This window comes from Pseudoliparis swirei, chromosome 2 (assembly GCF_029220125.1).
Source record: "Pseudoliparis swirei isolate HS2019 ecotype Mariana Trench chromosome 2, NWPU_hadal_v1, whole genome shotgun sequence".
Taxonomy (NCBI): domain Eukaryota; kingdom Metazoa; phylum Chordata; class Actinopteri; order Perciformes; family Liparidae; genus Pseudoliparis; species Pseudoliparis swirei.
In genome coordinates, this window is record NC_079389.1 from 9,176,310 (window position 1) to 9,198,275 (window position 21,966).

Consider the following 21,966-nt stretch of genomic DNA (forward strand, 5'->3'; position numbering starts at 1 on the left):
CTCTCCTCTCCTGCCTCACTGTTTTCTTTTCCCCTGTCTTAGTGTGCCGTGCCTTCGTTTACTTTGGGAACAGTATCCTCCTGCGTTGCGCTCCATCGTCAAACTATTTCTTGAAATATTTTTGTTATTATTGTGAACTAATTAACTTAAATTAGGCTCATTTGTTTAATTATTTGTTTTTCAAATCAAAAAATTAAAGAATACTGATATAAGGTACACATTAGATTAGTAAGCAAACAATAGAACTCAATCGATAAGCAGTACCTCTTTCTCCATAGTTCTCTTCTTCTTCTTCTTCTTCTGACTGATGTTTTCTAACCTGTGCTCATTGCAAGAGGTTTTTGTTTGCTCTTGTAGCAGGAACATAACTTTTGAGCAAATAGGGACTGAACATTTAAGAGTATCTGTCTAAAAGTGCTCTGTGGAGTTTATTGTAAACAAACAAAAGTTATGTCTACACTCTGTCATATTCACCACAGTGTGTCCTTGAGGTCTAATAAGCGCATGTCCTTCCTCATAAAACATTTGCGAAGTCCATATTTAATAGAAATATGTGTAGGATTTAGGGGCATCTAGCGTTGAGGTTGCCGGTTGCAACTAATTCAATACCCCTCCGCTCACCCCCCCCCCCCCTTTTTTCAAGCATGAGGGGAATCCACAGTGGCCTTCAGGTAATTAAAAAATGTGAAAGGCCCACACAGACATGGTACCTTTTCAAACTCACTGAAAATGTTGAGCATTAGGAATTTGAGCTTTTTTAAATATCAGATGCATATTTAACATCAGCAGTTTTTTGCTCTTTTTGCAGCTTCAGTGAGAATACTGTTCCCTCTTCCCTCTCTTGGCTATCAGTAGCCTGCGTGACGTCCTCATCTCAACCCAAACTGTCTTTCCTGTGCGGCGCTGTCCTTTTTCTCCGCCCCTGGCACCTGTCTGATCGTCTATCAATAGAGAGAGAGAGAGCAGGACGTAGATGTGCCAAACGTCCTCATCAGGAGCGGATGCTGCTGCGCCCGATCTAGTTCTGCTCTTCCTCTGTACTTGTAACAACGTCCTCTTCACAGCGTTGCCTGGACACACTGTCGCCGGCCTCCGTGTTTATCCCTGTCGCTGCATGCCTGTGTTTCACCGACTTAGTCTCTGTGTTTCTGTCCTTCCCTCCCTGTCTGTCCCTCTCTCTCTTTCTCTCCCTGGCTCTCTCTCTTTTCCACATGCGTCTGTGCGTTCCTCCGTGGTAGAGGACCCTAGTCCGGTCAGTGCGAATAAGGCCCCCATGGTGGGGCCCTCCAGTGGCCAGGGACCAGTACCTCTGTCTGTTATCTGCTGGTACCGTGTTCAGAGCCTCTCCTTTAGTGAATCCTGCAAGAGTCTAGAGGTAAAGGAGCCAGGCAGACGGGGGAGGCCCTGTGAATGGTGCCTCATGTCTTTCAGATCAGTGATGCAGAATTTTTTTTACTGAAACTTGATTTAAAAATCCCAAATGAAGCTCACGATAGAAGAACTATGATCACAACACATTCTTTCTGACTTGCCTAACATGTCTGTAGCTTTTATTTCTTCCTACTGACATCTTACAAATCAGCTCACACATAGTTTCATTAGGGATTAACATAACATAAACGGCCGGGCACTGTGTGGTTTTTAATAAATGTTTCCAAAGCAAAAGTAAACGGTGTATTTGTAGATGGAAAATCTTCAGCTGCCGATTATTACACATTTGGTACTTTAGTGAGTATTTCCATTACGACGGAGTTTATTGAACCAACTCAAAATAAACAACAGTGCACATGTTCATTGTAATGAAGGATTACGTCAGTGCGGCAGCTCATAAATGTACTAGAAAAGTTTTTGAACAATAATACGGGTATATGGCACATAAGAATACGCTATTACAGGCCTTTGAGGATCAGTTCACTGTTGGTTTCTGGCTATTTGTTAACAATAAGAAACGCATCTAGAATATCACCAGATCTATCCTTTTCTTTTTCTTAATCCTTCTTCTACATTTTAGTCAAAAATCTACAAACTGTAGACTATCAGTAATATTCTATAATATGTTTGAATTAATAAAATATTCGATGTAAAACAAGTTTCTTTTGTCTTTGTAGAATCAGCTGTCTGGAAACTTACTGCGGAAGTTCAAGAACAGCAACGGCTGGCAGAAGCTCTGGGTGGTCTTCACCAACTTCAGCCTGTTTTTCTACAAGTCTCACCAGGTGATGAACATTTTCCCTCCGCTCTGTTTGTCCAGCGAACTCGTCTCGGCCTCTCTCACGGTCGCCCCCTCCTCTGTTGTGTTTGCCCTCCTTTGGGCGCAAGGCTTCACATCTCCGTGTCGAATATCGGAGCGCTGTGCCCCGATGGAGGTTTACGGGCTCTCCCTGCAGCGTGTTCCTCACGTCGCTTCTTCACACGGAACATTTTTGTTGGCATTTTACATTTTCACAAACAAGTTTGATTTTCATTCCCCAAAATAACACGTAATCATCTTTAAAAAAAAATAGTTAGAAGAATAACTAATTATCAAGAGCCAATGACTTCTCTGTTAAATAAAGGCTTTCACATTCAGAGATTATATAACAGCACAAATCGTGTATAAGGCCAAAAACTAAAAGTATTCTGAATTATTTAAAATGTGAGAATATCAGCTTTGACATTGGATAAATATCCATGTTTAAAAATTCAAAGTTTAAGAACTTTTATAAAATATTATTATACTGTATTTATGTTAAAGGGGATAAGTAACTGTTGAAGTTAGCAAGTGACCTGTGTAGCACACTTTAAATTGAAGTTCTTTGTAATATAAAAAGAAAATGTATTGAAAAATAGTATGGAATAGTAAATGATGTATGATCAAAATGACCTGTTCTGTTGTGGGGTTTGGGGTTAGTCTGGTGTTAGCTTGGTGTCAAGCTGTTGTTTTGTATAAAGTGGGTTAGTCTGGAGGAAATGTTTCTAATGTTCAGTTACTCATTTTACTTGTGCACTGTACTTCCAACTTTGAGGTACTTGTACTTAAGGATCTTAAATTTATAGACTTGCACTTGTATCAGGGTATTTTTTTGTATTTTGTTGGGAGCAATTGCCTGTGTATTTGTTTTTATTTGATTCCTATCAGTTTGTGTAATTATTAACAGATGTACGATCCATGTTAATACTAATTCAATGTCTTGTTTTCTTCCTCAGGATGATTATCCGTTGGCGAGTCTTCCTCTGCTGGGCTACTCGGTCACCATCCCCTCCGAGTCTGAAAACATCCACAAGGAATATGTCTTCAAACTGCATTTCAAGTCCCACGTCTACTATTTCCGATCGGAGAGCGAGTACACTTTTGAGAGGTACAGTGTGATCATCCGGATGCACAATTACTTCACGTGTCGAGTCGTGGTATTCAGAGGGCTGAACTAAAAATCTGTTCTCTGGCCGCAGGTGGATGGAGGTCATCCGCAGCGCCACAGTCTCCTCCAGCAGCGCTCGGGTCCGAAACGACAAAGAGTCCCATCCTCTCTGAGTTGGCTCATCGTGTCTCAACACACACTGATCTCCTTCAGGTGGCATCAGCCCCCCCACCTCCCCCTAAGACTCTTTGTTTTTCTTTTCTACACATAAATGGGACATTTGTACACGTGTCCATGCACATTTGGTGCTTTCGAATGCTTTAATGGTGACACGTCCGCTGGTTTGGACTGCATCAGAGACTGCATTTTTACTCTCAACTCTGAAACCTCTTTTGAAGGATGTCATTTTATACTGTTTTCTAATAGTCTGAACTACTTCCTATCTTTCTGGTTTTACATTTTTGTCATTGGTTGTCTTTACAGCAGGAGCATGTTGATATCGATATTCAGCATTCTTTCTTAAACGGTTCAACTATCACTGCATTGTCATAACGTTTGTGTCCACTCTTTTATCTTATTGAAAAGTGCTGCTTTGAGAATTAAAATGTCCTGCAACTTCAGTGCCAAACTGGTTCATATTAATGTCCTGGACTTTTACAATGTAACATTGGGGATGAGGAATGTCTCCTTACACTGTATGCCATGCCATTTAAATTCAAGTTAAACAGGCCACCCTTTAACTGTCAATGCTTTGGCCCAGCACAATTTGTTCTTCTTCAAAACACAAGTGATGAACATTTTAAACCATATTGTTGCTTTATTGACCATACCCTAGGATTTGTGGCCTGGGTTAGCTGCCATCACAGATGAAGGCCATTTCAACGAAAATCAATATTATTTTCACTGATCTTTATAATATGAATAAGCCTCCGACAGTTTTTACAAATTTTTTATTAACTAAAGTTCCCCTTCAGCTGAATGAGAAAGTGTGAAACTGGTTCACAATCATGGTATTGTGAATGTGGGTGTCATTGAAAGCTTTAGAGATGTGTAAAACTAAATGGAAACGTTCAGTTCCAAGCGCCTTTGGATACAGATACCAGATCTGTTTATGGGTCAGTGAATGGAAATGTGTATTGAAAAAGCTTTTGCAGTGAAGCAAATTAAATGGGAAAACCTCAGTTCTGCTTACAATTGCGGCTGTTTTTTCTTTTTCTTTCCTTTCCGACAACAGAGAGTTTGTTAGAAATGAGAGCAATAAAACCCACTTATTCAAACTTAGTTTTGTGATATTTGTCTTTTTGTTGACAGTCAAGAGGCTGGAGTGATGTTGTAATGCAGCTCTTCAGTGTGTTTACAGCTGTGACCTATAGATGGCATCATTGATTAAGACTTTTAGCTCATTGGAGTCATGACCACAGAGCCTGTAGATGTCAAAGTCACATTCTCAATATTAATGTATAGGAAAGACAAGCAATATAAATCTTAGTTTTATTCTGCTTTCTTTACAAAATATTTCATATCTTTCAATATTTTTCTTAATTCAGTTATGTATGACAAAATGGAGGTCAGTGCATGTAATCGATAATTACATAGATGATAACCAGCACTGCTTGTGAGAACATGTGTTAATAGTGTGGTATAGGTACCACATACTGTGTGTGTGTGTGTATTGGGGGGGTGGTACACAGTTCATTAGAACGTATTTACTTTTCTCGATCCCATAAAAGTAGATCTAATTTAAAAAAAAATGTTTTAAGTCCCGTCTAAAATCAGGAATAAATGTGCAATAGTATCAAAGCGCAGTTTTGGTGCTAACTCTTAGTTAAGTATTGCATGTTTTACCTCTAGAAACATGCTCTCACAGTTGTGAGTGTTGCGGTGGTGTGGAAATATTGGTTCAGGCAGAGTCTGCGGGCCAAAGTCCAGCAGCGCTCGGTGGGCGGGGCTTTAACCCGGTGAGGGGCGGAGTGCGCAGAGGAGGACACCAGATCACACACACCTCCTGTCCGGCGACGGACGGCCAATGAGACACTTCGACGAAGGGTTTCTATATTATGACAACAATCCATCCGATAGAAGAAGACACGGCACCGGGACGCCGCAGCACGCGTTGACTTTTAAAAGGCGTAAAAGTTGTGGACCGAGCAGCAGGGAGTGAGTCAGCAGCCACACCACGACATGACACAACTCGTGGTGTTCACTCGCGGGCAGAGGCGGATAACCCCGGTGATGGCCTGGCTCTAACCAACGCGCTCCTGTAACCTGTGGATTGAACGGGCATTGATGCGAAGTGGTGCGCAACGATGGCTACTGCAGCGCAGACGGAGACCAGGAGGTTTACGCGGGGTCTGGGGAAGCCCGGCACCGCGGCGGAACTCAGGCACAGTGTCTCCGAGGTGGTTCGGACGTCCGTGCTAGTTGTGAGTAGACTACACACCTTAATACCCCCCCCCCCCTACCCCTCCTCCTCCTCCACGCCGCCGTGGGCAGGGTCCTCAGACCTGGTTCAACCTTTTGAGAACCTGAGAATGACCTGCTTTTGGGAATAATGTCAGCAACAACTATTGACTTTAGACGTGGGCTGTCTAGTGGGAAGAGGATGGCATGTGAAAGAGGGATTTGGAGTGAATAAAGGTGTGACTGGTAGAGAGATATTTTAAAAAGTGGGTGGTTTGCACCTTTTTATAAAAAGGCCTTGAAACTATCTCCTACCTGCTGTGTATACTCGACATGTAAGGCCTCTGTGCTCATTGATAATTGCCACAAAGTTTTTGAAGTCCTTCTTTTTCATCCTCACCCAGCTGACTTCAGACCAGCTCTGTGGGTGCACATTTGAGCTTTCTGGGTTAAGAACTACATGTCATCATATGAAGTGTCGGCTTGAATTGCAGCTGTTTGAAAGAGAGATTGTGCATTGTAGTGGGACTATTGCATACGTTGTATAGCACAACAATCTCTCTGGCTTACATGTTATTGTACATTAACTTAACTTTGTGCAGTTTGTTGAAATTCTTGAAAACGTTCATTTTCAGACTCACTAGTTTCATGTATTCTAAGTGTCTTATTTCCTGGAAAGTCTGCCAGGAATCAGTGCCTGATCAAGGTGTTTTGCACTTGCTGTCATTGAGGGCATCAGTTCCGTTAAGATGATATAATGCCTCTAAAGGGCTTCAACTTCATGCTTCAGACACGTAAAAAGTGTCCAGTGACGGTGAGATAATGTTGAATTTGACCGTCCGCTTTGGAACATCTGGGCAACGAGGACCTGCAGTACGGACTGGCTCCTCAGTATCCGTTTTCTAAAGAGCTCAGGAGGGAAAAAGGAATCGGCCCTTTTGTTGCATACGAACGTGTTGGGTGTTTGGTGCCCCTCCTGATTGTTCCAGCTTTCCTGGAAGAAGTTGCTAGGTAACCGAAACAGACACCGTCCAGGCCCTCCGTCAGGGAAATGGAATCCTGAGTCAGGATCCCAGACATCCCACCACACCCTCAAATTATTTATTCATTCTTACTCTGGTGCTCTGCCAGAGATGCCGGAGGCAGGAGACTAGAAAGGGATACAAGGATGCATGTTGGGAAAGAATCTCCTTGGATTTTAGTTTTTGTGTTTGTAACCGCAGGCTTCCAGCACTTCATTTGTTGATGAACTTATCTGCAGATATGTGGGGGTGGGGGGTTAAAAAGCATTTGAATGAGGCAGTCGTAGGACTTAGTCACTTCCTATGTAGTTTTTATATACGTGTCTGTACTCAGTCGGCCTCTTCAGTAATCTCTAATTCACCAAACACCTGTCTGACTCAGGTTGTGGGGAACCAGTCTGGCTTCAGGGGAATCCCGCCTCAGGCCCTGTCTCTGGAGATGTGAGCTGTAGAAGTGAACATATGTCTGTGTTGTTTAGTTGAGTGGGACAAGAATGTGACTGTACACGAGACCTCTTTCCACGCAACTCCTAATTAATTCCTCCATGAAAAATGTAAATACCTCAGGCAGGAATATAGAGGGATCTGTGCCAGCGATATAAAGAGGGGATTGTAGCTGTTGTCGCACACTCACATTGTTGTTTCAGCTTGAAACACTAATGTTTCTGTTCTTTTTAAACATGTCATTTAGATAAACTACAGTCAAGTTGCATACATGCCTACTGGTCAAGTGGAATGAGCGGCTCTCTGCCTTTCCCAACAATTTGTGCACGTTCATGAAGGCCCACACTTGCTCGAGCCTCTTTGTTTATTGTTGGAGTAGAGAGGCTTGTAATAGGAGAGAGCGCTCAGCTGAGCCACCCCTCTGTTCCTCCACGCTGTAGGCATGCTGGGAACACTATTAGCGCCATGATGGCTGTCATCAGCTTTGAAATCGTTGTGCTGGTGCTGCACTTCGATATAACAAAAGGTGCTACCAATCCAACTTTGTTTTACATAAATATTGGGTGTGTACAGAGTTTTGTTATGCGATCTTTTTCTGCAGCACTCGGCAGCATGTATAATGTTATTAATGTATCGGCTGATGAGCATATAATAAGTCGAGTATATGAAACAGCTTGGGGTGGAGGGGGGGGGGGGCAGTTGTGTAATTGTAATCAATAGTCCCAACTGCCTATGCGTATGGTGACTCAGATCCTCAGTGTTCCTGCTATGTGCCTGACCCAAGGGAGCTGGAGGCCAGATGGGTGTCATTATGTAGGAGTGATGCTATTAGCCGCCCATGGCCTGTACACACACTCGCACACACACTCACTGTGAAACGATAAACGAAAGTAGAGGTCTCACATGTGCTGCAGAAAAGAACATTTGAATAAGGACAACTATAAACAGAGGCCACATGTTGCTGCTTCACCTCGCTGTCAGACACTAAAGTCTCGACGACTTCTGGGCGGGTGGGGGGGGGGGGGGGGCGGTATCTTCCGTCTTTCAACCAGTTAAACATCTACATCAACAAGTGTTGAGTATAATCCCCCCCATTGCAATCCCTCCTCTCTCTGTTTACCTGTACTGCATCTTCCTGCATCATGTGACTAGATTTTGGAGCCTGTGTTTGCTCAAGTCAAACAGTTCCAGCCATGAGCTCTTGATGCATTGTATAGAAGATGCAGTTTGTGCAGCGATCTCAAAGTGCGGCCGCTCCCTTCAGCTCCACATTATGCAGTACTCCCTGTGTACGTCAGCTCTCTCCATCCGATCGCTGACCAATGCAAACCTGTTCTTTTTGGGCTTTTCAAGGTTTTGTACATTTTCCCGAGACGTGGGAATCTCAGGATTACCTCGAGTGTGGGTGTGTACCAGGGACTTTTCTTTCCTCAACTGGTTTTGAAGGAACAAGTTCCTTCTTTGATCGTAAACTGAATTAAAGGCATGTCCTCTCATGCAGTGAATTTCTTAATCATGTCATTCACCAACTATGTGCCAAGTAGATCTAGGTCTGCCAAAACGGCAAGAAAAGAACTGTTCAGCTATCTTGTGTGCCGGGAGCTGATGTGCTGCCAGTCAGGAAATGGCTGGGCTGTCAGTGTCGTGAGGCCTCAGCAGCTTGACCCCCCATCCCAAGCCCAGAACTTTGATACCATTTGGTAGAAAATTCCACAAAATAAGAAATGAAACCACGAAGCTTTTGTCTGTCTCACGGTGATTACGTGATAAAGTTGTGTTGCTGTTGCAAAACAACCGACAAGAGTTTGTCAAACTTGTTCTAAATAATCTTCTGTTGTAAAACGTTGCCTCTGAAATATATTTGCCTGAATAGTGAGCCGTAAATGTTCAGTTGCCATTTTATTAGGCACACCTAGAAAAATCTATACCGCCCAATACAATGGGTTATAAAAATGTTCAGTTTCTGTTGAGAGAGGTATTGATTAAACTAATTTTGAAGACTTGATGTTGTTGTATTGTGTTCTACTTAAAGGTAAACTATGACCAGGTGGAGGGGGAACGGGGCTGCAGTCCTCTCTTAGCAAATAAGAGACATGATGGAAAAACGTCAAGTTCCGCTGCTTTTCCACCTGTCAGCTGCTATATAGTTTAGTAAATAGGCACTATTGTTCAGCCTCCTATTGTTTCTCGTTTCCAAGTTAACACTGCCTGGAATAGAAAAGTTTACACTTAACAAGATCCAGACATAAGCAGTTGTGCATGGCCTGTAGAGCGACCGGCTTCATGGAAAGTGAGAAATAAAACACACCCATCAAACTCCGTATAACATGTGTCTGCGTGGGTTTGGGCACTTGTGACTAGAATCAACCAGATTTGCCACTCCGGAGTGGGAAGCTTGAGAGAGTTTCTCAGCTGGGCCCACGAAGGTCGAGATAATATATGGAGTACTTCAAGAACTGAAAGGATTTCCTTCATCCAGCCTTCACTGCCTCTGGTTAGTCCACATCAAGTACAGCAGCAGCCAGTCAAATGATCCACTGATCCAAACCAAATGATAAGATGTCATGAAAATGAATTGCACTTGGTTCATCTCTTTGGGGCAGCTGAATGTTTATACTGTATATGCTACAAACCCCTCAGTGTGCCAGAATGTATTTTGACCCCATGTCAAAATAAGTGTTCAATATGAATTTTGAGCCAAGACAGTATCCCAATATTTAGTTTGAGGTCGCATAAAAAGAGTATTTAACAATTCCCAGCGTGGGAAATGAGTCACTACTATTTGACATTAAAAAAACAGTATACACAGGCATCTATGTCTGGCTACTGATTTCATGGTGGTTACATAATGGTCTCCCAGATGCAGCCATGCTTGGTTAGCAGTATCAATATCAGAGTGGACTTTTTCTCAAAACCGAAAAAAAAGATCATCGTCACCATCGCCACCACTAAGACTCCAAAATGTTTCCATCCACTCGCTCGAACAGGAAGTCCCCATGGCATCCTGTCCTTCATCTTCTTGTCGTTTACTCGATAGAGCAAGTTTCCTGTGGCTGTACTCGGGCTGACCAGAAGTTCTAGGCGGGGCTCGCTGGTAATCCGCCCACTCGCTCTGAGTGTTCTGCCTGATAGAGCAGAGCTGTTTTGGAGGAGGTCACCATAACAGAAGAGCTTGGCCAGAGGGTGTTTTCCTGTTGGCAAGTGCATGTTTTACACTCGCCTCCTGAGAACATATACATTTCTCTCTATTCATAATTCATAAGTCAAGGCTTGTTGCTCAAGTGAAGTTTGTTTTGAAGCCTGGAACGCTTCCCCTCGTTCTCTCTGAACACGTGTTTTAGTTGCCGTGCTCTCTTATCCATCCTAAAGGAGAATAGTGAGGATTAATAGAGCGGCTGGGTGGTCGATATTATGGAGGCCATTAACGCTGCTCTGTAACAGTCTAAATCCCTCCATACATTTACAACGCATCAATCTGAATCAAACTTCCTTTCACATCCTGCAGCAGAATATCTTCAAGGCGAGTGGAGCATTGCTTTGCCTCCATCCTCCAATCCATTACGGATGCTATTTTTGACTCAGCAGGGCACACTGTGAAGCCAAATCGATGTTAAAACTGAGATCCACTCGTGCAGGTGTAGAGGTCCCGCACGCAAATGACTTTGAAAATCATGGATAGGGAACATTTTACGTTCGGTACTCGTAGTGGATTATTCCATCTGTGTGGTAGTCGTGCTTTTACTGCAGTGAAGGATGTGAATCTGTTGTCATCCACTAATTACTGGTTTAAGATTGGGAACTCACTTGGCAAACCGTTTATATACAAGCAGTTGTTTCTAACCTCGACTCCAGATCCATGACCGGGTCAAAATTCTTGCTCATAGTGTATACAACTACATTTGATCTGATAACTTCTGTAAACACAACAGTATGATTTTTAAATATGATCGCGTCATGTTTTAATGAATTAAGACCAGAGAGTTTCTTTGAGCCATTGGGCCCAAGATGTTTGACAATCTAATACATCGTGTGCAATAGAATGAGGGAGAGAATTTAAATCGATCTGTGCAGTTTATAAAAGAAACACAAATTGAGTAGTAATTATTAAGGGTTGTTATCAAATGCATAAACGTCATCCATCTGCATCCATCTTATTCTGGGAACAGCCTGTTAGATGCCGTTTATTCTCGTGACACTCTAGTACTCGGCCTTGCCTACATCCTAACACATGGCACAGTCCCCATCCACCCCAAGCTGCTTCTAACCGGCACATGGATGGCAACCGCTGGGCCCACACATGAACAAGTCCGTGGAAGAAATGTACATCAAGTGAGAGGGGCGTAAGCCTTAAACTCCAAAGGCCAAATAATTGCTCTGCACATGTGCTATTTTAAGGTGCACCTACGGATTAAACTCATGGGATTAATGCCTGAAAAGCACTAGAGCACTCCTGACTGGAGAGTGAACCGCACATCTAGGAAGAGCAGACTAATGTCTGATACATTTCCTTTCAAGTCCTTTTTGTGTGAGGTGCATCTACTCTCCGAGCCTCCTTAATTTGTCTATAAAAGTAACGCGTACCTCCATTCTTCACTGCAACTGAACATTGACTTGTAATTGTGGGATCACGGCTGTTACCATGACATGTATGCGATTGGAGGGTATCCTGTAGAACACTTTGAACCATGTCATTATTTTTTCCCACTCAATGGATGGCATTCTCTCAATTTGTTTAATCCCTGCCAACTCCAGGCTTTGCCCTCTCCTCTAAATGGAGGTTCACTGTATTTGACGAATGTGGACGTGATTCTTTGTTTGCTACACTCGAATACTTTCAGCCTTTTTGATCTTTGATACTGTCTCATAAATGTTATTTGGAGCCACGCTAACATGCTCTAGGGATTTGACAATACGACATTTGTTGAGAATTATGGCGAAATTCTAAAACCACTTCCTACTGCAGTTCTTTATGCACCTGTTTGTGTTTGCCCCCGTGTGATTGATGCGACACCTGGGATTTAGTGTCAAGCAAACGGCACATTCTCAGGAGGTCAATCTGCTCTGACATCACCTCGTTGCGGTCACTGACCTCCCATTCACGCTCGCATCAGCGGATGTTGGATGTGTTGGAACACAGAAGGCGGATTAGCGTTCAATCGGCCAATAGAAATCCTAGTTTCAGTCCTGAGATTAAGAGCCTATGTACCAATCGGTTAAAGGAGAATACTGCCGTGATTTAACATTCACCATTCAAGTATCACTTTACGCAGAGCCGAGGCAAATATTGGATGTGTTTGGTCATGATTGTGGTTGTGAAGCATTTATTTGTTTTGTGTTGAGGATACACGGCCGCTGTGAAGTGTTTGGGGAACTCCTTAAAATCCCTGCTCTGTGCTGCTGTCTGGCTGCAGTTTCCACTGATGTTGATATCGTTAATCTGGGATTTCCCTGAAAGATTAGGGCACTTATTTGAATTCATCCAAGACACCAAAGCAGTGTTGGGTAAATGCATCATTATCCAACTATAAAGCGAGGACCCTCTGAATGTACGTATGTTTGGGGCTATGTCCGAGACACGTCTCGAGATCTCATCCCATCTATTTGACACTTGGTGGATGTATTTCTGGGGACCCAGTGAAGTGTACTGTCGAAGTTTGCGCAATTTTGATCACGTTCAATATTCATAAACATTGAATAAACCACCAACTGCGCTCTGTGCAACAGCGTTGGGGGGCTTCAGGGCTCTGTGGACCAAGTTAAGCAGCTCATCTACAGCCTGCAGCTCACTTTTGATGTTGGATACACTCACGTTACAACTGACCTCTTCTTCACTTGCTTGTTGTGTGCGTTCGGCACGCCTTAAACAGACATTGAGATAGTTGAAGGAAATGGATAAGCAAGAGCCCCTCAATGTGGAGTGTACCCGTCTCTGTGTCCTTGTTTCCCACAGTGCATGCTGCCAGCCTCATTAAAGAGAGACGACATCCTCTAGTAATTTGTATGGCTTTGTGCACGGTGCAGTGTGTTGGTAGGACCTGCTACAGCCAGAGGGGATATACTGGAATGACTTTTCACCAGGCTGGCTGCATAGCCGGCATTCCTCACTCTGACACAGTGTAGGCCAGAGAGGGAGGGAGGGAGGGAGGGAGGGAGAGGCTCAACCTACAGGTGGCCGTCCCGTGACTCTGTTTTGGGGACAGGGTTTGAATCTCACCTTTTGGGTTTTTTATGTCACCTTGTTCGTGGGAAGACTTCTTAGATAGTAAAACAAAAAATAGTTGTGGAAGAAGTACTTTGATCCTTTATTTAAGGGAAATTATAAACAAAATACACTCTTAAAAGAAAAAATCCTGCCTTCAAAATCCAACTGAGTGAAAGTGAAGTGTTATCAACAAGAGTAAAGGTGCTTATTCAGCAGAGAAATTACACCGTGCGACTGCTGAGTTATAAAATATTGCAATGGATTGGATTGGATTAAATGTATTGTCATTGCTAAAGTACAGGTACAGAGGCAACGAAATGATTGCTGTTTTAGAAGGTGGAGCTCTTTTTAATTACTTTGGGTAGTTTAGTCCTCTGGTTTCCAACCTGGGGGGCGGGACCCCTCAGAGAGTCACAAGATAAATATGGCGGGGTCATGAGATGAGTATCGAGTTATATTCTGCTCTCATTTTTATACTTTTGTGTAATCTCTTGTCTTTCACAATGCAAAATATGAGATGCAAGACGTTTAGAGGGGAAAACAGCTGAGCCCAACACGTTGTCATCCACTGCTTTTGCAATTGCATTTGATAAGCTGCCAATAAACCTTAAATGTAGTTCTCACTGTTGCACAATGCAATGTCTTGCCCCTTAAGAGCTGAATATAAGTCATTCTGTGCGAAGCTGAGCACCCACAAGTTTAGACGAGCGATCTTGATGACTTGTCACCCATTCAGAAAAAAAAGCCCATGAAAAGCTGAGGTCTTGAAAGCTGAAACAAGCCCATTGTGCACTCTCTGCCCACAATAAACAAATGAGGTCTGGTTAAAGTAACAAATCCACTGAGATGTATTCATTGATATGTGTTCATGTGCCAGTATATCTGCTGACATTTGGAAAAATGAGGGATGAAAACTGCAATAGCTTGAAAGTCTTACACAGCAGGAAATCAAGTGAGTGTGGTAATCAGAGTGTAGTTGTTTCTGTCTAAGCCTGTGCACACAGCAGAGACGGAGCTCTCCTTGGGGCTAAAGCTGTTTATGTTTGCTCCCTGTTTGTTTATCAGGGACTTAGCATTGTGCGGCAGGATTTTGCTGAAAGAAGTGAACTGCACAGCAGCGGGGTTCCTCGCCTGGACGGATAAATAAAGTGAGCTCTGTGGTGCTTATGAAGCAGTGTGGCTGTGCGCCTGAAGGCCTGCTCTTAATCACACTTGTTCATAATGAACAGATTGATCTGAGACGGTGAACTGTTGACATTCGACCACACGGGATATTGTTTGAAGAGTCAACAAGCAGGAACCCCGCATGGTGTGTGTGGGGCATCGTAAACATGGAGCGTGACTTCCCGTGTATCCCGCGTAACGCCTCAGTATCCCTGATTTGACTTAATCTCCCTTTAGCGTCTCCGCTCAGTCTTTGAAAGCCAGCGACCCCATCCCCCGCCCACAGAGCAGTGTGTTGGGTTTGTTCCGCCCCTAATGATGGTATTTCTTAAAACATGATAGAGCGGTTTGTGCTTGTCATCAAGTGTTTTTATTTACATTTTATTCAACATTTTCTGACATGATAAACAAAAGTCTTGAATTTGTATTGGATTAGTGATCCAGATTTTAGTCTATTTTGCTGGCATTTTCCAGTTTCTTAATGCTAATGCTTTCTCAATTGAGTCTCGGAAATGTAAAATCCATCCAAATCCATCTGAGTTGCTATAGCAGCCACACTGCTCGTTGTGGCATTGATCCACTATGCCAGTTAAATCTCTCAAAGATAACAACAGCAAATAATTACGTTTTATTTTATTTTTGCTATGAAAGACTCAGACAAAATAAGCAGTTAAATATTGACTGTCTCAGTTAAGCAGCAATGTATTCTACTATAACATGTGCTTCCCCTGTCAGGAAGGGAGGGGGCCTCTAAGAGTGGGGGGGGGGGGGGGGTTGTCAGTGCCAACAAACTATAACTACAACAGGAAAAAGGCGGTGGGCCAGTCCTGCATGTTAAAAAAAATATTACATTGTGAGGAAATCAGAAATAATATGATTAACACAGATCTTATTGCATAATAATAACTATATCAAGCAGATTTATTCTTATCATGTTTTTGTATATCTAACTTGTCATATCAGAGAATTAAATCAAATAGCAGTGGGATATATTGATAAAATCCTTAAATTTGTATATGTCATTTATTTTTGCCATATCGATATATTTTGAAGATAATTGACAAGTGGTTAATCAATAAAATAACCATCTCATAATAATATCTGATTTGGTGCTATTCCACCAAATTAAATCAAATCACTTAGATCCAAAAGATCATATTGAAATCCAATGTTGTCACAGGCTATGTGCATGATGGTATGGCTTTTATATTGTCTCACTGTATGCAAGTCATCATATCACCCATCATCCAAAATGGATGCATTTACCATCACAAACCACTTCTCTGTACTTGCACAAGGCAAATGAATAGTTGTGTGTCTGTGCAGTGGCCATCGTGGATAACAGCTCCTCGTTACCGTGTCCCCGGGGAGCTGTGTCATCTCGTATTACGGTTAAATTCACTGCAACTTTAGTGGTGCAGGTGCTGGGACACGAGTTTATCTCCTCGTCTCTCCTCTGTTTCCTTTGATTGTCACCAGCGCTCATTGAACCAGACTCCAGAGGATTTCCACGGATTACAAACAAAGAGCATTCTGAGATTATCTGATCCTTGCGGTTTCCCAAATGCCTGCCTCCACCCAATTATCCCCACCCCGTCTCCCTGCCCCACAGCGTCTTCAATATGTATAAAAGACACATTTTTTTCCTCTCATTTATTTACCTCCGTTTTCTGTTCTCATCCTATTTGTCTTTGGTTCCACTTTCGCATTACATCCTGTCTCACGCTGTTTTGCGGTTTCGAGGCTATTAAGATTAATCCACCCTCTCACCACATCGCAGATTTCCACCCCCCTCCCAGAATGCCTTGCACGTTAGATTACTTACTATTACTCTGACTATTTCACCCTTTCTTCCCTCACCTGACACCCTTCCACATGATGTGCATCCAGTGTCATGCTTCTGCGAGGCCACTACTTGTATTTAATCTTCTCAGTATTCTGCGCACTTTGCGGGATTTGTGGGCTATTTGAGTAAATCCATTTGAGGACATTATCCATGAGCTGATCCAAACAAAAAGCAAGGAACCTGGATTAATTCTAACTGCGCTGATTGCTCTTTCCCCCTGAGCAAGCCATACTTAATGTGTAATCTAGCTGTTGATGACCAGCCAAGTCAACTGATGCCTGCAGTTACCGGTGTATATAGATTTAGCATACGTATAATGCATCAGTGGCTCTAAATACTTATATCTCAGTCAGTTAACCGTATCAGGTTTATCACGTAAACCACAACATGAATCTGTTTTGCCCTAATGTGCAATCAACATTCTGTGAATCAATATTAATATATGCTGTCATAACAATGCTTCCCTTGTAAATCAGTTACTTGATGCACACTTAATAGCAGGAAATGTTTCATTACCACACAGATCCATGAAAGTGCTGTAACTGTGTGGTTTAGTTGCACCCTCTGAAACAACGCTGGGCCTCTTCTTGACTCTCGTCGGGCCGGTAGGGGCTTGTTTCAGGATATCTCTTCCACGCTGCATGTCAGAGCCTGAACATGATGTCATCGCTCCCTGCCGTACCTCCTCCGCACCTGGATGCTGGCCACTGACCTGGCGAGGGTTGTTTGGATCGAATCACCCACCGCAACAAGTGATGACAGTTTGAGGGAACATGTTTTGACTTGGTGCAAAACATGCAACCTGGATGTTTTGCTTTTCCGGCCTGCTTCTGGATGGGCATCAAATAAAACTATTTTCAAGTTCAGTCATCGCGTGTGTCAGCGTTGTCACCGCGCCTCTGTTAGCCTTAGCAGGAAGCAGTTCAACCATTGTTTGGGATTCGAATGAGTTTTTAGGGCAGTGAAAATACGGCAACTCTCTTTTCCCGTAGTGTCCGTCGATATAGCTTCTATATCTGCTTCCTGTAGAGCGTGATGAGTGTGGGGAGCGATTGTTTTCACACTGGGCTGCTGGAAATGACAAGTATGTAACGAACAATGGCTGCATTATACCAACAGTCAATCTGAGTGCAGGGAAGAAAATCTTCATCCTTTATTTATTTGTTGGTGTGTCGTCACACATTGGTCACTGAATAAAATACTACACTGAAGGAGAGTTTTGTGACTTTGCGTACACAACCCATGAAGCTTGTTTGTTTTGTTTGCTATTAGTTATTGATATATATGTATTCATGAGAATTTAAATGAATAGGCTTTATTACTGCTTAGAGTTTATCTTAGAATAACAGTTGTAATTGATGCTTTTCAGTGTCGTATCATCCTCTGCCTGTAGGTGGCAGTAACAGCATTCATCAGCTGTTGTACATTTGACGATTGCATAGTGCATGTACATATTCATATGTGGCTGAACTTTGTGCCGTCAGCTGGAATGTAATTGAATTGTTGAGTGATTTGTTTTTTATCTTTAATGCTCCCCTGTGGCGGTTTTAAAGAAGACTGTGGAGCAAGTTATCTTCCACCTTCCTAAGAAAACCAAACGACTGCGTTTTATTTACGTCATTTTAAAGCTGCAATTTGATCAGTTTTGTGATGCAGTAACAGCTTGAATAGGCAACTTTTTAAAAATGAAATTACTTGTTGCGTATAGTAAAGCCAAAGCAAAGTTGGCAGGGGTAACTAACTGTCAGAGGGTGCCTGCAGACCCTCGGGGCTTGGCACTGCTTCAGTGCCTCTCTGCCGTTGAAGAGCACTGCTTCATTATTAACATCTATTAATGCGTGCATGAGTGAGTGCGTGTGCAACATATACTTATTCTGTGCCTGGCTGAACCCCTTACAAAGAGAACAGGAAGCAGTACCCCTCAGGAAAATGGGTTGTTTTCATCTCCTGGGATAAATAAACATCTCAAAATACCCAGTAAAAGGAAGAGGATGTGGCCTTCGTGTATTTGGTTTGTAGCATTCTAAGAGGCACAGGATAACCTGGGGTCAACTCCAGGTCAAAGAGAGGCTTAAGTTGTAACCATGTCTCCAAGAGAGGCTAACGTTGGAGCCATGCATGAATGATGTCCTCTTCAGTCCACTCTGTTATGTGGGAAGTATTTTGGGCTCGTAATGTCAACTTCTGCATCTAAAATGTGAAGCATTTGTCTTATTGAATTTCTAGGCCTATCTTTAACTGAACCCACGTTTGTACCCACATAACTTTTCCCTCAAACTAACTCTTGAGAAACCGATTCAGACTTTTATTCTAGGAAGCACCAGGCTTGTGACTCTCAAAGACCTCTCGAGGGTTAATCCTTCAGGACAGTTTTTACTGCTTCCATTTGTGTTGCTGAACTTTGGAAGAGGTCAGCGTTACTCTGACAAAATATCCCCAAAACTCTCTAGTGTTTCGGAGTTTTGATTGGGTTTGAAGGACTGCGGGCAGAGAGGCAGCTTTAGTTATGGCTGCGTTTATTCACACACACACACACACACACACACACACACATGCACATCAGCAGGAAACAGCCACTTCCTTTTTTGAGTCCCCAGAGAGTTCCAGCTGGGAGCCTTGTCTGTTTTATCTGCCCTGCACTGCTGGATATGTGTGTGATGTCACTGTGGTGCACCACATTTTGACCTCTCTGGACAAACACACACACACACACACACACCCTGCAGAGCCCCACACGCCACAGCGGACCCTGGGCATGGAAACCAGGGCCAGCTGCTGACTTGACCTCCATCCTCGAGACGCTCCTCAGATGAGATGCCAACTCCTCTTAAACTCCCCTCGCCTCCTCTGAGCCACGCAGGGACATGTCTTTGTTGTGTGGAGGATCGTCCACTCCTTCGTGTGAAAGGGGAAACTCCCGCTGAACCGTTTCTGTCCACATGTGCCGGCTTTGATGTTGTTCATTTGGCTTCACCCACCACTCGCTGCTAACAGCTTGAATTTGCGGTATTAGTGAGTGGTGTTATTTGGGGGTTACTATGGTCCACTGATGATGTCCATGTGCAACAGATTGTGGCCAGTGACTCCAAGTGAGGAAGAGCAACTGTTGAGGTCTCTGAGGATGTCAGGTCTGTATTGACCGAGGAATCAAACCCTGTGATCTCACAATCAGTGCCATACACTTACAGTACATTAGTCAGAAAACCTCCAACAATAAAACATTTTAATGGAATAGAGAACAGAACCTGGCACAATAATGTATAGACAAAAAGCCTTAGAGTTGAGGGGAAGATCATTTTTATAACAAATGATTTAGGTCATGAATTATGAGCACTGCTCCACCCGAGTAAATGTAAGGTGCTGCAAGTATCAACACTGATTAGAGCTGTCCACGCACTTTATTTGAGATTTGGGTTTGAAGGATATTCATCTTGGCAGGTGCTCGGTTAAGTGTGCAGATATCTCCTTCATGACAAATTTATAAACATTTTAAAATGATATTGGAAATACAGAACATACTGTATGTACTTTTCCTTTTCCTTTATTAATCTCAAATGCACTCTGGCATGTGGTGAACATGATATGTGCAATGATTGAAAGTTTATTAATTAATCAGTGGATGTAAAAAAAATATATAAATATGCAACTATTTTGATGATGGATCTTTTTTTTTAGGCAAATAATGTTAAATATACTTCCACTGTGAGGATTTGCTGCTTTACTCCATTTGATGCTTTGCTTTTTGGACAGTTGATAGGACAACATTTGATATTTTATAGAGAATACTCTGCAGATTAAATGATAACAAAAATAATCTATTACAAATAATGTCATGAATAAAATATATATGATTATTTATAATTTTATTATATGAGTCGTTATGATTTTTGAAGAGTGTTTTTTAAAGTGTAAACCCAGCAGCACAATTGTCATTATACTGTCAAATGCATTGGTGTTAAGTGTAATGTACGTAACACTGTGCCTTGCTGCCATGACCGCAGCAGTCGTCCATGCCGCTCCACTCACCGCAGCGTCCCACACCGGCTCTAATCTCCTCTGCAGCTGCTGCAGATTTGAGCATCAGCTTCCACATCCCACTGAGGATGTTCACGCTTGAACATCCTCCGATGGACCCACTGGGTGCCACAGCAAACTTTACGCCCATTCTCACTGCAGCCTTGCCCGGACCTCCAACTCAATGGTTTTACATGGAGAGTGTCGTTGACGGTTGGATTCACAGCCTGGACTTGATAGTTACATGGTTGGCTGATCCAACACGATACTTCCTGGTTAAAATGATTGGAGAATTGCAGATTGCTGCCTATGCCACTGACTCATTTTAGCTTTTTAGTCGCAGCTCATCCGTCTCTTGTCTCCTCCTCCCAATGAAAATAACCAGCTGTAGCTCCTCATGGGCATTCTTCCAACAAGGTCATTTGATTTAAAGCCCTAAAGTCTTGAATGACACATTTGTGTTGAACGACGACTTCATTTCTACTCGGATACATTTTGCCCAGCACAATGTGTGTTGTCATATTTGCAAGAATTGCCCCTAGGCCACCTGCTCTGGACTATTTTTCCTGCAATCTATCTGTAATAAAAGTATTATATTACCCCCACCCCCCAGAAACATTGACTGTAAATACAATTGGGCTTTTCATACAATAGCCACAGGACCCCCCTCCCCCTGGTCTCTAATGTCTTTATGAAGTGGAGGCTACATACTTAAAACAATAAGAAGCTTTGTTTATGATGCAACAAATGCTGCCCAATGTGACTTTAATTACCATCAAGGTACCACACCCTGAGAGCAGGATGGTCTCAGCCTCTGCATTGTTGCAGACATGTCCTTACATGGACAACAAACATCGATGTCCTCAGGGCAACCCATTTATGATCCCCAGCTGTGTGACTTTAAACAATGTCTGCTGTAGTCGACGTGCATCATTGTCCACTTTGTCGAGCTCCTATTTAAGTCGGTATCCTCTTAGTAATAACTGGCACAATAATGAAAAGGTAAGAGTGAATTCTTGAGGGGAAAAACCTTCTCTTTTTTTTTCCAGTTGGACTTTATGAATTTTAATCTTAGGAAATAATATGTTTTGTATCAATAGTGACTAGTGTTGCTACTAAGTCATCACATATGCAGAGCTACCAACTCTCACGGTTTCGCCGTGTGACACACGCTTTTGCATGTTTTCACACGCTCTCACGCCACACAACCAATATCTCACAGCAAAAGAAATTCTGAATTTGGGCCGAGGCGCGTTGGTTTCTTTTCAAACTCCGCGACGATAGATGGCGCTAAGGAGCGCATCTATAAACCTATTCGCTGCATAGACATCCTATTTACCCCAAAGAATCCCGAAGTCAGCAACAGAAGAAGATTTTCAAACAGACACAACGAGCAGAGACTGCGGTGTGTTAATGCAGGGCTCTCAAGTGTCACGCATTGAGCGTGACAGTCACGCATTTCGGTCTTAAATCACGCACTCCCGCCACACATCGTATTTCTCACTCTGAAAAAACTCTCGGCTATTTAATGTTTTA

At 42.9% G+C, this 21,966-nt stretch overlaps 2 protein-coding genes across 9 annotated transcripts in view; both read left to right on the plus strand.

Moving 5' to 3' along the window:
- The window catches only part of LOC130203212 (FERM, ARHGEF and pleckstrin domain-containing protein 1), a 51,217-nt gene extending 46,598 nt beyond the window's left edge, over nt 1–4,619 (plus strand). For 2 of the 7 annotated variants that reach the window (XM_056429146.1, XM_056429165.1), the window contains 4 exons: nt 1,239–1,375; nt 2,109–2,216; nt 3,187–3,338; nt 3,430–4,619. In XM_056429146.1, coding sequence (XP_056285121.1) covers nt 1,239–1,375; nt 2,109–2,216; nt 3,187–3,338; nt 3,430–3,511 — 479 coding nt within the window. In that variant the 3' untranslated portion in view covers nt 3,512–4,619. Of the gene's footprint in view, nt 1–1,238; nt 1,462–2,108; nt 2,217–3,186; nt 3,339–3,429 lie in introns of those variants that run through there. The other 5 variants (XM_056429200.1, XM_056429193.1, XM_056429155.1 and 2 more) reach the window with 4 other exon arrangements.
- Nucleotides 4,620–5,358: 739 nt separating this feature from the next.
- Nucleotides 5,359–21,966, plus strand: part of zmp:0000001200 (dedicator of cytokinesis protein 9) — a 75,224-nt gene continuing 58,616 nt past the window's right edge. The window contains exon 1 of one of the 2 annotated variants that reach the window (XM_056439287.1): nt 5,359–5,761. In XM_056439287.1, the coding sequence (XP_056295262.1) occupies nt 5,645–5,761 (117 nt within the window). In that variant the 5' untranslated portion in view covers nt 5,359–5,644. The remainder of the gene's footprint in view (nt 5,762–21,966) is intronic. The other variant, XM_056439279.1, reaches the window with a different exon arrangement.